Genomic DNA, 19,646 nt, shown 5'->3' on the forward strand with positions numbered 1-19,646 from the left:
GGCTGAGTCTAGTTGGAGGCCTGTAACTAGTGGAGTGCCTCAAGGGTCAGTACTGGGACCGGTATTATTTAATATATTCATCAATGATTTCGATGAGGGAATTGAGTGTACTATCAGCAAGTTTGCTGATGACACTAAGCTGGGAGGAGTGGCTGACACGCCAGAAGGCTGTGCTGCCATCCAGCGAGACCTGGACAGGCTGTAGAGTTGGGCAGGGAATAACTTCATGAAATATAACAAGGGAAAGTGTCGAGTCCTGCATCTGGGCAGGAACAACCCCAGGGTCCAGAATAGGTTGGGGAACGACCTGTTAGAGAGCAGTGTAGGGGAGAGGGAGCTGGGGGTCCTAGTGGACGACAGGATGACCATGAGCCAACACTGTGCCCTTGTGGCTAAGAAGGCCAATGGCATCCTGGGGTGTATTAGAAGGGCGGTGGTGAGTAGGTCGAGAGAGGTCCTCCTTCCCCTCTACTCTGCCCTGGTGAGACCCCATCTGGAATATTGTGTCCAGTTCTGGGCCCCTCAGTTCAAGAAGGACAGGGAGCTGCTGGAGAGAGTCCAGCGCAGGGCAACAAAGATGATTAAGGGAGTGGAGCATCTCCCTTATGAGGAAAGACTGAGGGAGCTAGGTCTCTATTGTTTGGAGGAGACTGAGGGGTGACCTTATAAGTGTCTATAAATATATAAAGGGGGAGTGTCACGAGGATGGAGCCAGGCTCTACTCAGTGGCAAACAATGATAGGACAAGGGGTAATGGGTACAAACTGGAACACAAGAGGTTCCACTTAAACTTGAGAAGAAACTTCTTCTCAGTGAGGGTGACGGAACACTGGAACAGGCTGCCCAGGGAGGTTGTGGAGTCTCCTTCCCTGGAGACATTCAAAACCCGCCTGCACACATTCCTGTGTAACCTTATCTAGGTGTTCCTGCTCTGGCAGGGGGATTGGACTAGATGATCTTTCGAGGTCCCTTCCAATCTCTAGCATGCTGTGTGATACTGTGATACTGTAACTGTAGGACCTTTATAAAGTAGCCTACTCAATACTTACTCATGTTAATAATTAGTGGGTAGTTGACATTAAGGTCATGACAGCTTAGAGATTAGATCTAATTTTGCTGTATGCCCGATAGAAGTAAATAAAGTCCTATACATGAAGAATGAGTTGTGACAGGCATGGACCACAAATCTACTGGAACAAAGTCACCTGATATGTCACTAAGTATGGAGGTTGTTTTTCAGCTGCAGTTGTATCATTTTGACATTAAGTATAAATCTTGGTAAATTGCTTAGAACAGATGTTCCCTCAAAAATAATTCTCACATTTGTACTTGCAAATTATACAGAGAATCATAAAATACAGGTACGTTCCATTTAAAAATAAATAATAGGGCCATGTGTGATACATCTGCAGATACCACAGCGAAAGATGAGGTACACCAAAATCTTATCAAGTCTTGCACTGTTGGGTCTTCAGGGAACTGGATGTTTTTAGTGCAGAGAAAATAGTTTTTGGGGTTTAATTAATGTACATTCAGATCAATTCTAATAGGCACAAGTTGTTCTAACAAGATCTCAAAGGTGCTAAATTTTCTCAAACATGGAGATGTAGTTCATGAACTTGTTGGCAACCCATGGGCTCAGAATGCATCAGTAGTTGTTTGTACTAAGTAGTAGCTCCAAAAGAGCAAGATGCTTTGAAGAAATGGTTCTTTTTCTTTCTGAAAATTTTACTTAGAAGTGGAACCTTTGGAGATAGTAGCTGAAAGGCATTTGTGAATCTGAGGTTTCCACAAAGCCCCTGAAAAAATAAATAGCATCTGTGTTTGGGAGAGAGAAATTGTCAAAACAAACATAACTGTTGAAAAAATTAAGGGTCAATAAAGTAATGTCTGCAGATAAGTATTCTTGTAAGGCTTGTCATTTGTGTTGTAGCTGTAAAATTTCTAAACAAATATGAAAAGAATGCTGCAAACTTAAACTGGCATTGCCATGAAAAAATTACAATCCCTGGAGCCATCTCTTGGATTAAGAACTCTTAACATTTATGCAGATGATAGGTTTTGGTTTGAGCAAGCATTTAGTACTCCAAATACTGCTGCGCGTCTCTATAAGGAGGTAGACATCAGAGTCCTCTTTAAGCTCCCATTCCTGCTATGTGTAAATATTTGTTTGTTTGTTTTTTTTTTTCCCTGAGTCATCAGAAGTTTCTCCTCTCAAGTTGCAGAAGAGAGGAGGTATAAATATCCTTACCAAAGCATTGGAGGGTATGCTTTATATTTACTTTCCTTAGTCCAAGGTTATAAAAGAGTCAAGAACCTCCTTTGTCATTGTTGGAAAGCTAGTAGAAGAGAAGGTCATGTCTTTTACTCCTCCTTCAAACTGAATCTGCTATTGCTTCTGTTTCTATGCTGTTCACTGTGACGCTTATCTTCACTCGGCAATACCTCAGTGGTTGTACAGAAGAACAGTGTTGTTACTGCATACCAAAATATTCTGAAGCTCTGAAGCTTGCTGACAGAAGTCACTTGATTTCTCTGGCAGCTTCTATCCATTGAAAGTTATTAAATGCAAATAAAAAGTCTTTGAATCACAAATGGCTGGAGACCAAGAGACCATTCTAGAAATGTCATTGCATATTTATCCTGTCCCTTTTATAGATGTTTGCTGTTGGCTACTAGTGTACAAAGGACCTTTGATCTGATTCTCCTGGGTAATTTTGTGCGTTTATAGCCACCCAAACGAAAAGGGTCTTGCCCACCTAAAGCTGTCTGGAATCTTTTATTTTGACTGAGCTCAGTCATGTAATCCATTCAGAACTTTATCACTCCACAAGTGAAAAATTGTTTAACTTCTAAATTTCCTTCAGCCCCTCATCTCTGTAGCACAGCTGTCAGTATGAGTGATTATTGTGTATATTTTCTGATTTATCTGTTTATAAATTTGAATGGAAATAGTAATGTCTTTCCCTGTGCTCAGTGAACTCCTTCAGAGAAACACGGTAACCAAGAGACAGATGTTCACGCACACATAGACTTATATTAGGTCTTATATTCTAGTTAAACACGGATAAAAAGGTATTCATTCTGGTAATTACTGAACTGTGAGATCAGGACTTCAGACTGCAAGAACAAATCCAATAGCTTCAGCACTCCAAGTTTGTTTTTAGATTATATAAAAGCTTGAGTTCTGCCATGGAGTCTTTGCTAATTCATATAATTAAATAATTAAAGGTTATTAAAGTGCCTCCTAATTCAGATAACTTGATGAGTAGCCCTCGAGTTTTTGCACACTTTTCATTCTGTTACACTATGAAATTTGCAGGTCTGTTTTTAATGTATGCATTAGTCCAAACTTTTAATTTCAGGTGAGGCTTAGTATTCAGAGGTTGGCTTTACAAGCTGATCCTTTCCATTACTTACACTGTAACAAAAAGCTATATGTAATTGCAGTGCCATAAATAGATCCCAGTAGAAAATGTCAGTCAAAGTCCCTGTAGATAAATCTGTTTATTGTATGGACTGAGATAAAAAAAAAAACAAAACATGCTAAAACATTCTTGGTTTTTGTGAAGTGCCTTAGTTTTGCCTTCATTGAGGAAAAAAAAAAGCAGATTTTTCTTTTTGTTTTTATTGAGTAGCTGAATAAAGCTTTCATTTCTTGAAATAGGAAATAGGTATATTCTTCTATGTTTTCCTCTTGCTAAAGTAAGCTTCTAGAGTCCTGGTGTTGAGTGCGATGTTTTATTTTGTATTGGAAAGATGCAGAGGAACTGTAAAAATGAAACATTTTTCTTACAAAGTAATGTTGTTGCACCCACTCTTATTTTAAATCCATATTGCTAATGATATTTGTGTTTCTATCATGTCAGTGGACGTGCTTCTGGTATTATGGTATATATAATTTTTTCCTTAATGAGAACTCATTACCAACTGCAGTATCTGTTGCTATCATAAAACATACTAAATTCATACTGTAAAGCTTATAAAAGCACACTAAAGGAGGGTCTCTAATATTCTTAACAGTTTTAAAGACACAATTATGAAATTAGGTAGTTTATATCTGGCACTGAAATGTCAAGGGCAAAACTTACCTGCTGTTTTGACAAGTATACTTCTGCTTTAGATGGCATTTAAAAGACATTTTTTTGAGTCTTAATTGGGTATGATATTAAAAAGTATTTAAATATATTCTGCAGTTAAAAGAGATTATTTAGATTATAAGAGGGTGTATTTCTCAAAGGAATTATTGTGGGCTATACAGCTATCTGCAAGCCAACTGGAATTACTCATTCTAGGATGTCAAAAGATGGATACACTTGACTAATTAGGAAGCCAGTTTGGACTGGTGACAGTAGTCTGCAGCAGCTTGTGAAAGCTGATTTAAAGGTCCCATAGGAAGTGTTAATACTGAACAATATTTGTGACTCTTATACTATCACTGTAGCAATGTTGTATGCAGTTGTGCTGGGGCAGTTTAAGATGTTTCTAAAATACTGGATGGTACATTTTCATTTCTTAAAATTCCCATCATACAAACTTGGACAACATTGTGGATAGTATGAGTATTTATAGCTAGTTCTATAGCTTCATAGAAGGTGTCAACTGTTGACTTAGGAATCAGAAAAAAATCCCAGAATTTGGAGCCTAACTCAAGGAGTAGGAGTTGGAAAAATAAGCTTACTGCATGTTTCAGGTACATAGATTATTAACTATGAATGTTTTTATTTGCAGTGGTTAACTTTTTTCAATACATCCATGCATACAGAAAAGCTACTAGAGAGGTTTTTAAATTCAAGTTTCTATACACTTTATTTCTTCTTCTGTTAACTGGTTTGCATGATCAGCGGAAGCACTAATTTATAATCTAGTTTCTGACCATGGTATATTTCAGATAAGTATGAAAAGTAGATAAATATGTTACAGCTATGATACAAAAAGTTGTGGCTTTTTAGTATTTATATTCCATTATTTAGAATCTTTTTTAATTTATTTGGTGGGGTTTTTTATAGTTTAGCAGATAATGCTCCAGGAATTTTTTTTTTTCTACTGAAAACTGTTCAGTTTTTGAAATAACTATGATATCCGTAGTAGTCTTGGATAGGCTTAAAAGGAAAGAGATGACATGCTGAAATAGGATTGAAATTCTTCTTGTCTTATTCCTACTTCCTAAACCAAAGCTTATGAACTCTTTTCCATAAAATTTACGGTATCCTTTTTGGGACTGTAATATTTTTCAGTCTTTTTTGCATTACTGTTACCCAAAATGCTTATAAACTTTCCTCCAGCATTCATGTACTTTACTGTAGCTAATGGGTTGGCCTCAAAGTTTCTTCAAGAATGATTTTGGTTTTAGACTCTTCACTGAGTTTTTCATTCCAGACATAAGTATTTTAAAGAATTGCATGACACCAGTTGGAGAAAGGGAAAGTTAAAAAATGAAGCTGAATGCATAATCTAAATTATATTTGTTATGTACATTCCGAACCATATTCATAGTTGTGATAGTTCATTAGTCATAGGAAACTAAACAAATGGTGTTCTCTAGGGCTCAGGACTGGAGCCAGTTCTGTTTAATGTCTTTACTGATGATCTAGTGAAGGGGATCAAGTACACTCTCAGTAAATTTGCAGACAACACCAAGCTGGTTGGCGGGGTTATCTGCTGGAGGGTAGGAAGGATCTACAGAGGGATCTGGACAGGCTGGATCAATAGGCTGTGGCCAGTTCATCAAGGCAAAGTGCCAGGTCCTGTATTTAGGCCATAACAACCCCATGCAATGCTACAGTCCTGGGGAGTAGTGGCTGGAAAGCTGCTTAGTGGAAAACGACCTGGGGTTGCTGATTGACTGAACATGAGCCAGCTTGTGCTCAGACAGGCAAGAAGGCCAGCGGCATCCTGGTCTGTATCAGTAATAGTGGCCAGTAGGGCCAGCACAGTGATCATCCCCCTGTACTCAGCACTGGTGAGACCTCACCTTGAATCCTGCATTCAGTTTAGGCCCTTGACTACAAGAAAGATATCAATATCTTTCTGGAACATGTCCAAAGAAGAGCAATGAAGGTGGTGAAGGGTCTGGAGAGGAACAACTGAAGGAACTGGAAGATCTTATCTCTCTCTACAGTTACCTGAAAGGAGGTTGTAGTGAGGTGGGTGTCTCTTCTCCCAGGTAATGAGTGATAGGATGAGAGGAAACAACCTCAGGTTGCATCACGAGAGGTTTAGATTGGATATTAGGAAAAAATTCTTCACTGAGAAGGTTGTCAGGCATTGGAACAGGCTGCCTAGGGAAGTGGTGGAGTGACCAGCCCTGCAGATATTTACAGTATGTGTACATGTGGTACTTAGGGACATGGCTTAGTGGTGAACTCGGCAGTGTTAGGTTTATGATTGGATAAGATGATCTTGGTATTTTCCAACCTTTATAATTCTATGATTCTAAGGGTGTTCTCAGGTTATAGTTTTGTCATTTTAAGGGCCAGCATCCTGGGAGAGTGGCAATTCAAATACTACAAGGAAGGAAGAGGACTCTTCTTGGTGGGAAAATTCATGACATTCTGAAAATGAAACCAAAATTACTCACTAAAGCCAAATATACATGTAGAATTAGCAGAAATCAAAGAATGGGTAAAAATGAAAGCAAAAGTAACTTAAGTGCCTACTAAATGCAATTTGTAATACAATTGCACAAAAAGATATTTTCAATTAAATTATTTTGGTTCTGTAAATAATAAATTAGTTACTGGTGTAATAGAGAAAATTAAAATATTTATGAAAATGTAATTTAAAGTCAATATTAAGTAGCATGTGTTGCGATCTTTATGTATGTTTATAAGTGCATATAAACTCTTATTATGAGGTTACCACTATGTGACTTTAAAGTATAATTGAAGGACATTTTTCTTCAATTTGTTGATGGAAAGCTCAAATTTTGAGACAATAAATGATTTTTTTTTTTTTAATAATCTTTTGCATATCTCGGTTCCCAAATTATTGTGCCTCTTTCTGTTTTGCTTTTGTTTTCTGCTTTTAAATGATACCCAGGCTTAGGGTTCTCAGAAGCTAAATTAGATTCAGCTCTTGACTTAGCTGTTGAATAATGAAAGTAAAAAAGTTTTTTCTAGAATGTCATAGTCATGATTTGGTCCATGCTGGTTTTACAGTACTTTGCCAGACCTTCCTGTTTGCAACTTTGAGCTTTTTTCTCTGAATTACTTTTGTTGTCCTTGAAACCACTTACCTTAGAAAGATGATGCTAGAATTCTTTAAAGCTTATTGAAAGATGAAATTTAAAGCAGATAAAGAGACAGAAACAGTGTTGAGACATTTCCCATACTAATTTTCCCCCAATTTCAGGTCCAGAAGATTGCCTTACTTCCTTATTCGTAGTCCAACGCTTTCAGAATTCCTTTTTAGTGATGTGGCATCTTGTTATACCCATCAACTAGTTTAGATCCTGATTTGGATATTCACTGTTAGCAATGACTGCAGAATCATGTGATGTGTCTGACTGTATCCAAGGTAGCGTGTTGACTGAGGGAGTTTTGCCCAGTGACGCATAATGAGATTTCTATCGTGTAATTCTTTATTCCTCCGTGGTGATTTTTCATCATATAGTAAATCCCTGGAGTAGCGTTCTTTCTCCTCCCAGGCGCAGACACAAGGGGTTAACAAGGTTCAAAAGTCTAACATCTGCTGATGTTTTTATTTGAGGAAATAAAAGCAGGGTGTTTAATGCTTGCATTTAATTATCATTTCACAGTAACATTCATAAGTGTTTTGATAGATATTATACATACATGTGTAATAGGATAAGTAGAATTTTCCTGAGCTACATCTATTATTTAACATTGGTCAGCAGTCATTAAATACAAAGGGAAAACGGCTTTTGATTAAAGCTACCTATCCAGTCCAATATTGTTCACTCAGCTTCCTGCCGAGAAACAATTTCAGTGTTTTATAACAATAACTGAAATGATCTTCTGTCTAATATAGCAAATAATTTTTAGGAACAGCTCTTGAAAGCTGACATGAAGATGATTATTTGTGGTTGCAAAAGGGTACTGAAATGAAAATATGAGTGAAATGGCATTTCACTTAAAACTACTTCACTCTCACTATAGAGAAAGAGGAATGTGAAATGAATGAAATAAAATTAGGCCTAGTTCAATGTACAGAAGACCAAAGCAGTTATAATTAATTGCAAGAGAGCAAATTGTGGATGTTAAAACCCTGGTCTAAGTTTGAAATAAAAAGTTTTAATAGTACCCTTAATACCTTTCATTGTTGTTGTTTATAGTTGTTATTATTTATGCTTTGATATTGCTATGGTAACCTAGAGGGTTCCTTCTCTCTCCTTTACAGAAGGTGAGGAGACTGGTGTGATGGATAGCCTGTTGGAGGCCTTGCAATCAGGTGCAGCTTTTCGAGACCGAAGGAAAAGGGCACCGAGATCTAAAGGTGAATATTCTACTTTACGTTTTATTTCCCATAGAAAGTTACAAGTGCTGTAGAATTTCAGTGCTATTTGGTTTAATTTTTTCTTGCAGTGATAACTTTTAGGGATGTTCAGGCTGTTTTGCTGATGATAGTAGCACTTAAGAGATTAATTTACTGAGCTTAACATAGCATGATTATTATGACAAAACTCCTCAATACAGCCACGTGTACTTTAATGTTTTAGTTGAATGGGGAAAATAAAAGTCATTTTGCCCTATAAATGAATCAAAAAATTTCACTGGTATGTAATTGTCACTTTACACATAGGAACATCCAACTTTTACATAATTCTGCTTAGTAATATTGTTAGAGTATTTCAGTAACTTTCAAAGATGTGTTTCATTTCCATTGTTTCCTTCTTTTGCAGACATACTGCAAAATCTCAGTCCAACCACACAGCGGCCTGTGCTGAAAGCTTGTAACCATGGTAATGAACCATATTCATGAATTGCATGCTGCTCTTAGCTTATGTAGTTGATCTGTGCTTTCAAAGGACTGCTGTGATTTTTTTCAGTTTCTACCTTAGTGGAATACTGAAAGTGTATTGGAACCTGCTTTTTAAAATAACCTGAAACTGTACTTATTGGTTACTTTGGAAAGCTCTTCTATCTTTTGGGGGGGGGAGGGGGGGGGGGTATTTAAAGCTTGGATATATCTGTAAATGTAGTACTTTTATAGTCCTTAAGAACAATCATGCAGATTTTCTTTTTAATGGGTTATGGAAATATAACAGAAAGCAGAGATTTTGGAACATTTTAAAGGTTGCTAAGTATTTATGATACTGAATCAGAAAAATGTTTGCATTTGTTTTGTTTTTCTTTGTTTTGGTTTTCTTGATCCTATAGTAATGGAATTGTTTAAGGTATCATTTACCAGCTTAATTCAAAAGTTAGGTTGTATTAACAAAGTACGAGTAAATGAATCAGTTACTTCATGGCAAAATTTTTCTCCAGATTTTGAGCATTAGTCTTATATGCTTATTTGTAAGCTTCTGAACTATCTCACTGTAATCAAATATGACTTACTCGTATTTGAAAAGTTACAAGTGTGTGGACGCTTGTTAGCTTTGATTATTAGACAGTCTATGGAATATTGTTATATTAGGTGTGTTTTAGTTAAGCTTGGGGGGTACAGAGTGACTGTTTTCAGTGGTTTCTGGAAAAAGCTTATATCTGTAACACGTCTGTTAAAGAATTTTTTTTTTCTTTTAAACTTACAGGGAAAAAAATCAAAATATCTCCTTTCTTTATTTTTTTTAACAGAATGCATTATCCTGTGATATGTTAATGCATTGTGGAGTTTATAAAGCAAATGCTATCAAATTGATGATATTAATTATTCCTCATGTTTAAATTGTTATTGCTTAAGTGTCAATAGCCCCCCAAAAGCATACAGAATTTGGCATTACCTTAAACACAAAGTTAAAGAAAATAGAGCTGGAAGGACTGTTTAAAGATAATTAATTCACTTACAGGAATTGGTGCAGAGAAGAATCAAGTATATTTGACAAGTGTTTGTCTGGCACATAACATTGATATTTGAATAATGACTGTAGAGCACATCTGAGTTCATCCTATAAGTGTTTCTGCTAGTAAGAAAAATTATGTTGAATTTTGCTTCTTTTCAACCCTTTCGATCTATCTGTCTAGCTGTCTATGGACAGATAGTGTAATTTCCAGTTTTCAAATTAACTGTATTTGGACAAACTATATTTGGGCTGTGCACCAGAAGCACCAAAAAAAAAAAATTCTTTCACTTGTTGCCTCAGGACCAGGATAACACAACTCAGAGCTTGCTTTTAAAGAATTCATTAATATGTTTTTGATTTGTTGACACTTGTCACAGTATCTACGTGTTACATCATCCTATCTTGAGCCTAAGAGAATGTTAAACTTGATGTAGATTATGGTGAGTTTATATATCAAAGACTTTTTTGTTTTATGATAGAATTATATAGTTATTCATTGCTCCAAGTTCCCTTTGAAGTGAATATCTATTTATTTTTTTGCTATTCAAGATCTTTGTAGGCAAGTTGGGAATTTACTTTTAATAATTTGTATTGTTATTGGGAAACCAGAAATTATGTAGATTGCATACTGTCTAGAATGAATACTAGACCCTCAGTATCAAAGTTTATTTTTAGATAATAATAACCTAACTGAAGTTAACAATGTGGCCAGTCAAGAAAGAAGTCTATAATTTCAACGCATTTCAGAAAAATTAGGATATGTCATTAGACAAAAGTATTGGCTTGGTTGTTCATTGATTTGCTGTTTTTCCCAACCTAATGTATCAAATGGGTGCTAAATTTTATATAATGGCAAAAAACCACTGGCTTCTCTATGCTTAAAATATGTGGAGTCTGATAAAAGCCCACAAGCAGCAATTCAAGCATTTTCCTTGTTTGCTTCTGTACTGGCTTTGGATGTTTGGCTTAACTGGTAACCACTGTTTGGTTACTGCTTATTCTGCCGAGGCTACCAGATTCACTTACAGTAGATATACTTCAATAGATGCTGCAAATTCATATCTAGGATGAAGTTCTTTGACTCATCATGCAGTCAAAAAGAATTACAAGCCATGACTTGAAATGTTTGTCCTCTGAATCATTCACAGTATAGCAATCTGTTGGGCAGATGCCATCAAGTTGTAGCTAATCCCTTCAGTTTCAAAATAAAAAAAAGCAAATGAATAAAAACTTAGTCTTTATATGATTAAAGATACTTTGCTAAAAAAAAGTGGAATATAAATCAGACTCAAACATACACGGGAACTAGAGAGTAGTGGTTCCATGTCTCACAGGAGGTGCTGTGAGAGAGAAATACAGGCAGAATGCATGCTTTCTTCATACCTCTAACATAAATGGAAGCAGGAAAGAAATCTCTCTAACCGTTACCATTGTCATCCTCAGAATGATACTGCTCAAGATACCAAACTATCACTTACCGGTGAGGCTGAGCCAAGCCCCATAAAACAAAGTAATACAGATGAGCAATCCAATACTACTTAGCTCTAGAACTGAGAACTGAAACTGTGTCCTTTATCTAAATAGACTGTTTAAGGTAAAAAGGAAAAAAAGAAGAATAGTAGGTTTAGTGGATTACTAGCCATGTTTTGGCCACTTTTCTCTTCATGATCTGTTGAGGTCCCCAGAAAGCTTTGGTAGGGTTCGACTGATACATTTCTTATTAAGAAAGAGTACTGGTTCTCATGCTGCATCCCAGGGAAGCCTCTTGGGTGTGTTATTTTATTTTCAGTCCTACTGCACTCTTCTTTTATTGAACAGATTGCTTCTTTGTAACATGGTATCTGGGTTTTGTCAAGTTTAAATCTATTCTCTTTCTGTGATCGGAATTACCAGTTATATATTTTCTGCTTGTGACAAGGCCTATGGAGTCAGATAATTTCTTGCTGACGAAAAGCCCTGCTGCATAACTAATAGAAATAATACACATTTGGAATTGTTAGATTTTGGAAATGTTCTAGCACCTGAATACAAATCATTTTTACTGGATTTTTTATTGACGTATTGGTGTATTTGTTTCCTTTGTTTCCATTTCTAGTGCTTTGTATTTTTAAGTTAACAACTAAGTTACCTATATGTTCAAAACTACCTGTTAATATTACAGTTCACTTTAACTGCAAAGAGCCACAAACTGCCGTCAGTACTGTGGTGTATGCTTTCACTGTAATTCCTATTCAGAGCACTATATGACGCAAAGTTAAGTGTTAGTATAGTTTTAGTGTTGTACTTTGGTAAAGTTGTAGTTCAAGAGCATCTAATGGGAGCTTTTTTGTTTTACTTAGGGAGTAGAAGAAAGCACTTAATTTTCAGTGATCAGGATTTTGCACATTAGAAGATCATCTCAAGCAGCTAATAGCTATGGCTGATCTGATTTCAGTTATTTACAACAGTCAAGGCATATTTGCAGCTTGCACATTTATTTCAAATAGACATAGCAGCATATCAAAGGCAGCACGGAGCCCACTGCAGCACAGGAAGCTGTATTATTCACTAAGTTTTCAGTCAGGCTTTGCAGTTCTGCATCAAGTTCTCTGCTGCTGTGGCTACGTGTTTATTTACAGTAACATTAGCCAAGCTAATGTAATCTGAAATGCATGAAAATGAATTTGAGATGCAGCTTTGATTACATGTATATTTACCTCAAATGCAGCAGAAAGCATTTTTCTTTACAAGTAGATTTTATTCAGAATGCTGTGAGTAAAGAAAAGCTATAATAAAATGGAAGTAAAAAAATACAAATTGTTTTTTGTGACTGAAAAGGTTGAAAGAAATCTTTCTGCTGCAATCATTAATTGGATTGTGGACTGTACTTCCAAAGGTAACAATAAGATCATGTTTCTATATTCAAATCAAACTTCCATGGTAAGGGGTAGTCATAATTACTATAGCTGTTTGTTTCAGCAAGTCTATAAACAATAGAATAATTTTCATGTCACATTTCATCTGAAGCATTTTAAACACCTCTGTTAAATAAAATCCTTGTCAAGTAATGTCGTTCTGGTCCAAATTGAGGCAAAGAAAACCCTTTTATTTGTGTTCATTGGGGTTTTTTCATCTCTTATTTGTAATGGAACTGTCATCTGAGGTTCATATTAATGTCTCTGCTACCTTATTTTTTGACAATCATAGTTGACAGTGAGCTCAGGCTCATCTTAATTCTTGAAACCCACAGTCCAGTCACTTAGGGGTCACTTTTATTTCATCATAGCTGTATATGACAGCAAACTATGATTGACATTTCAACCCAATTTTTTCCTTATTTCTTTGTTTTGTATGTTAATGTCTTTTCCACAACTGTGTGTACTAACATTAGGAAGTACCTAAAACTGGAGAAACAATGAAACCTGTGAAGGTAACTTTTTACGCAGTACATTTTAGTAGGAAAGATGTATTCTTGACCACTACCAGTTCTTCATGGTAGATACTGTTTTTCTTTCTGTGTTTGATCTAAAACCATCAGTGTTTGTACCTCTGGTAGAGAAAAAAATTGTTAGCCTTTGTGAAGTTTTACTCAATAGACAAGTTTTCTTGGCAGCAGACTTGGAACATCTGCAGGCATTGTTATGAAATGAAAGCATATAACAGAATTTCTATTAAAAAATACCAAAACATAGTTCTCAGTCGTTCCCATTTTGAGACCGAAGCTTCACTTCGATATTGACTTCATAGGTCAAGGAAAATTGTTGCTTATTCTAACAGAAATAATTCCCCTGAAACCATCTGCACTGTTTATAATAGAGTGTTTTCCTAGAGCAGACAGCAGAGTTCAAACAAACTGTGACCATAAGAATCAATTTTGCATATCTGGAAAAAAAAAAAATCCAGACAAGAAAAGTGAATTTACTCATTGGTATTTGTTTGTTTAGAACTATTTCTGCAATGCCATACTTGCAGACACATACAGTCTCTCACAGAGATGGTCCTAGAAAATTTGCATTCCAAAATATTTCTTTCCAACAAAGTTAATAAAAGACTGACATAAAGAGAGGTATAAAACACTCATCTATTTATTTATATTTATTTTTAAATGCCAAATACTGCAAAATGGATGCAAGCTCTCTTAAGAATGGAAATGGGTTTTTCAAATTAGGGGCAAATGCATATTAGTAGTCAGAAAATATTGGTATAGACAGAAAAAAAATAAAGTTAACTTGCCCTTCATATAACCCAAGCACACACTGTCAACCTTAGCACTGCCTATATGTAGAGAAGGAGAGGTGGAATTGTAATCCTACAAAAAAATGTCTGTGGCTGTTTCATTGATTGTCTTATATAGTCTTGTGAGACTTTCCACGAGTAAGGCGACATGCGTATCCTCCGTTCGGTGTCTTTTCATAAAGAATTATATGTGAACGTAGCATAGACAAGAATCAAAGCTTTTTAAGAGTAAAAATTTTAGGTGCTGCCTTGAGAAGAGGGGGGGACTTATAATGAGGCTTATTCTCCAGCGGTTTGACAACTTTATTTATAAAGCGAGACCCTCTGAAGACATCAAATTAGGCACTCAGAAGAGCGAATTGCTTTTGTAAATATCTTGCCAGTGTTCCTTGGTGCTAGTTGAATCAGACTGCTTCTCTCAAGGGAGGCAAGGACATTTTCTGCAAGATAAGAACTGTGGCAAAGAGGTGACATTTGAAAGCAGTGACACTGTATATTCCATAATTGCACATACAGTAAATGTCAGTTTCATAATAGTCTAGCTAGGTAACCAGATTTCCAAAAGCTACAGCAGGCAAGTTATATATTCAAAGCAGTCTTCTGCACTTCTCAGAGTATTTTTCAAGTCACTTCTGTGTTTGTTAAACTAGATTTTAGATATACATTTGCCAGACTCTTTCACTTTTGTTTTCTGAATATTAAGAACAAGTAGTCTAAACAAGTATCTAAACTCCTGCACCTTTCTTCAAAATCTTTAAGAACTCTGATCCAACAGCCGTAATGTTCTTTACATTGTTTAATACATGTACATCTTCTTAAGGGGGATATTTTCTATATTTCAAGTAAGGAAATATCATCAGCTAGACATTAGAAATGAGTTAAAATGACTCTCCTGTATGTACACAGGGGACAAAATCTGAGCTGGAACCAAGCAGTGAAACTGTATCAGCCTTGATTTGAGTCTGTTTTGTGACTCGAGTGATGTCTGGTTCATGAAGCATTGTTTAGCCAGTAATTCAAAGGGTGTAGAAAAAACACAAAATGTTACTCATGAAATTCTTTAAGCACACTTCTTAATTCATCTTTCTTTGCCATGTAAGTGCATGTGTTCCCTTAATGTTCTGGGTTTTTTTCCTCCTTTGGGAGAATTTATTTTCAATTTTTCCAAAGTTGTTGTTGCAGCAAAGCACAAATGTACAATGCAAAAGAAATACTGGAGTTACGTTTCTGTCTGGGGTTTGGGTTGTGGGATTTTTTTGGTTGGTGTTTTGTTTTTGTTTGTTTATTTGTTTGTTGCTTATTTGTTGGTTTTTTTGGTTTTGTTTTCTTGTTTTTGTTAGGTGTTTTGGTTTGTTGGGGTTTCTTTTGGTTTTGTTTTTTTTTTTGTTTGTTTGTTTTGTTTTTTTTTATTATAAGCCAATGTGTTGCAAAGGTACAAATGAAGGACATTAAATAGATGTAGGGAAAACCAGGGTATCCTTCTGATTTTTCCCTTTGTTGGGGTAGGAACATTTGGAAGCTTTATTTTCAAGTTTTGGAATACTCTAAAGGGAAGTTGGCATTTAAATTGAACCAGAACTGGTGGGTTGTGTCTGTAAGTTGCTTGATAAATGCAGTATCTCTTTGCTTCGTTCCAAAAATAGATGTCTTTTGTATTTCTATCATACATGCCTAAGGCAATATCTACATCAATCACCCAGCAAAATAATCAGCAGTAAAGTCAGAGACTTTTTCTTGGTGGCTCAAACTTATACATCATGAGTGGAAAAGAAGGAAATACAGGGAGCAAATGCAGTTTTCATTTGAATGGCAGCAGGAAAGATGATAGCCAGACTTAGGCTGAATGATCTGGGGTAATGTGAGGTAGTTGGACTGTAACTCCTATTTTCTTACAAAACCAAGATAAGAAGCTACAGTTAAGTAATTTCAGGAAAGATTTTGGAGGATATTGGGCTAATCAATCTCTTCACTTTCAGCATACACTGTAAAGTAGTTTGTCCCTTGTTCTTGGTATGGTAATGTTTAAAAAAAAAAACCTCTTTAAAGGAAGATCAGAAGAATTATTATTACTATTACTGTGCGATTTCCTAGCAAATTTTACTTCCTCAAAGTTTGCAAAAATCAGGATTGCTAATATATGCACTTTCTTTGTCTGAAATACTGTAACAATACCTTGTTAGTAGCATGGTCTTGATGTTACAATAGTTTGTGATGATACCTTAAAAAGAGGACTGTTTTGTGAGGGTTTTTATTTCACTGGGGGAAGGAGTTTTTCTCATGCTTTATTGTCTGATTATGTTTATCTAACTTCATATAGAGCAATCAAAGAAAAAACTGTTATCGGACCCTACAAGCTTATTTGCCCTAGGTTTTCAAAAATGTGAAAACTGAGGTTTAGAAAACTCAGAATGAATTTATTCTACACTGTATTCAGACTTGCAGTTGTTGATCTATTTTTTTCCCCTCTCCTTGTGGCATAGGAAAATGATAAAATATGAAATTGAAAAGATAACATCAAGAATACTTAGTGTCATAAACAGAGAAACGGAATGAAATCTCAGCAGATATTCAGCATGAGCAAATAATTGTTACGGAGTTTTTTTTTTTTATCTTTCTTAGGCTTTAAGCTGATTTCTTTGTACTTGAAAATAGATGACTGTACATGGTATGTTACAGTACAGAACACATACCAATACTTCAGTTACCTCGGGACAGACTGCTTTGTCTACTTGAATCAGGATAGCTTTTGGGGCAGGAGCAAAACTGGGTATCGCAAGCCAGTTTTCAGGTTTCAGAACAAATTTGGGCATCTGGGTACAGCACCTAATTGAGCTATGCAATTTCAGGAGCAATGTCCAAGAATTTTAACAATCCTTCAACCACTGAAAAGTAAGATGCATTGCTGTAATGAACACTCTTTTGATAGGTTTCTATTTCTAAAATCTAAATTAGCCAATTTAATAGCTTATATGTTTTTATATCTAGAATCACTTTGTCACTTGGGTTCTTCCCTGCAATTTGGAAACCTATAGTGGCAAGAAAGACAGCATTTTCTGATAATTGTTTTTCATAAAGAGAAAGAGGGAAACCATTTTAAGTAATCGAAAACAAGATATGCCTCAGATTATGTTCAATTCACTGACAGATAGAAGAGCTTAATAGAACCACAGGTAAACTATTTCTTAGCATATGCCTGCTTAATGCAACACAAGTTGAGAGGCTGGTATTTTTTCATGGCTTCCAGGTCATGGTATTCCTTTTACTTAAGTCACTGGATTTTTGTGGCAGGAATAATTGTCAGCCTTCCCTATTCAATATGAATATTTGAATAACTAGACTCAGACATATTTTTTACTTATAGCGGAACTCTATGAGAAGAATGGGTAATGAACAGAAGGGAACTTTCCAGGGATATGGAAAACATGATTTAAATCCTGTCCCTGAAAGAATGAAGCTGGTAAAGGAGGCTCAGGGGAGATGTTATAGCTTTCTACGACTACCTGAAAGGAGGTTGTAGTGAGGTGGGTGTTGGTCTCTTCTCCCAAGTAACAAGAGGAAACAGCCTAAAGCTGTACTGGGGAGGTTTAGATTGGATATTAAGAAAAATGTCTTCACCAAAAGGTGAAGCATTGGAACAGGCTGCCCAGGGAAGTGGTGGAGTCACTGTCCCTGGAGGTATTTAGAAGATGTGTAGCTGTGGTGCTTAGGGACGTGGTTTAGTGGCGGACTTGGCAGTGCTAAGATATCAGGCAGACTCAATCTTAAAAATCTTTTCCAACCTAAATGACTCTTTGTTTCTGTGATGATAATGGAATGTGGATGAAACAGGGTTCAACACAGCTGAGTGAGAGTTTTCATTACCCAGGTTGACTTTGACACCTAAATTTTACTGGTCTTTTAGTTTGGTAGCTGAATTTATTAACAGAAGGAGAAATTGATATCATAATTGTGTGTATTAACTGAGGGATAGCAGTCTGAGATAGCACAGATGTTTTAGCCAGAAAAATTAATCTTCAAGGTGGAGACTGATGAGATACATAGACTCTTTAGCCTCTGGAGAAGGGATCGTAATATGTACTCGATTACTACATGAAGGCTTCTTTTGTTTTCTGAACTTTGTATAAGGTTGGAGTTTGTTTGGGTTTTACTGTAGTAATAATTATATTTGGTGATTTGTTTTTCTTTTATGTTTCCATAGTTTCAAAATAAAGATACATTCCTAAATACTTCAATTCCTTGCCAAAATTGTTTTTTTCTTCTGTGCATAAGAGCTGTCTCTTGAGAAATTTATCTCAGGACCTATTCCTATTTCTGTGGGTACTTTTTATTGCTGTCATTACTGGAGAAGGGAAACCTCTTTTTTTTTTTTTTTTTTCTTTCTACATTCTAAAATATAAATATTTTATTTGAACTATCTTTTCCATGAGAAAGTAAACTTTATGATGTCTGGTCTTTCACTTCACCATCATTAGCTGAAGAACTAGGTGAGTTGATCTAATGACTCCAAACGTGCTGATAACTCATATGAACATGATGCTAAATTAGGCAGTTAAGCTGATGGAGGAGCTAGGGGAGGACTCTTAAATTTTGGTCAGTATTTAAAAAATGAGGTAAGATTAAATAAGAATCACATCAAAAGAAAAGCTAGAAGCTAGTAGAGAGCCCTATCCTTTCCTCTGAACCTAAACCATAGAGGGGGTGAGATTTGCTTTGGTTTTGGAGTATTTGTTTTTTTTTTCCTAGTTTATACTGCTTGGTTCTTAAGCAGACATCTGCAGGTGCTGCTTTACAGATGTACCAAGTATCTACAGTTGCAGGAGGATCAAAACACTAAACACATGAAGTGCTTTATCATGTTAATTACTTTGGGATATCAGGTATTAAGCGTTTTTAACTCATCTCCCAGAATTAATGTATGTATTTAATCTCTTGAAGATATACAAATACGTTGTAAACATAGATACACAATCTCGAGAGCTATGGGTCCTTATACTGCCTAGAGAGAGGGACATACCTTTCTTTCATAGGTGTTAGCTTATATAAATTGTTAATAGTCAGCAAGTTCAGGCCTCTAATTTAAAGTGATTGAGGCCAAGAGACTGAAGAGGTTACTCCATCTTTTAGTTCTCTTATCTGTAATAAAGTTAGTAACACATGGCACAGCACACCCAATACTGAAGATAAAACAATAGCTTGAGTAGTTGCTCTTTTAAGTTAGTACATTCTGTCTTAAGCTTGTGAGGGGAAAAAAGTTAAAGTAGTCCGTGTTACAATGCATATATATAAAATTTACATAAATTTTGGATAGCTTTGTTGTGCTTCCAAATTCTAGCACTTTGATACTCAACTTTTTCCCTTTACTATGGAGTGTTTGTACAATTGATATTTTACTGCTAGCTGCAATGCTAATATTTTTGAGTGTACTAATGTTTCATTAGACTATATGGATTAGAAGTAAATGTATCAG

At 35.8% G+C, this 19,646-nt stretch overlaps 1 protein-coding gene across 1 annotated transcript in view; it reads left to right on the forward strand.

The window, feature by feature from the left end:
• DIAPH3 (diaphanous related formin 3) overlaps positions 1–19,646 on the forward strand; it is a 225,541-nt gene that overhangs the window by 153,440 nt on the left and 52,455 nt on the right. The window contains exons 26-27 of the mRNA XM_057415289.1: positions 8,362–8,457; positions 8,864–8,923. Coding sequence (XP_057271272.1) covers positions 8,362–8,457; positions 8,864–8,923 — 156 coding nt within the window. The remainder of the gene's footprint in view (positions 1–8,361; positions 8,458–8,863; positions 8,924–19,646) is intronic.

This window comes from Pezoporus wallicus, unplaced genomic scaffold, assembly GCF_028554395.1.
Source record: "Pezoporus wallicus isolate ANWC-B61680 ecotype Strahan unplaced genomic scaffold, APGP_CSIRO_Pwel_v1 contig_6972, whole genome shotgun sequence".
NCBI lineage: Eukaryota > Metazoa > Chordata > Aves > Psittaciformes > Psittacidae > Pezoporus > Pezoporus wallicus.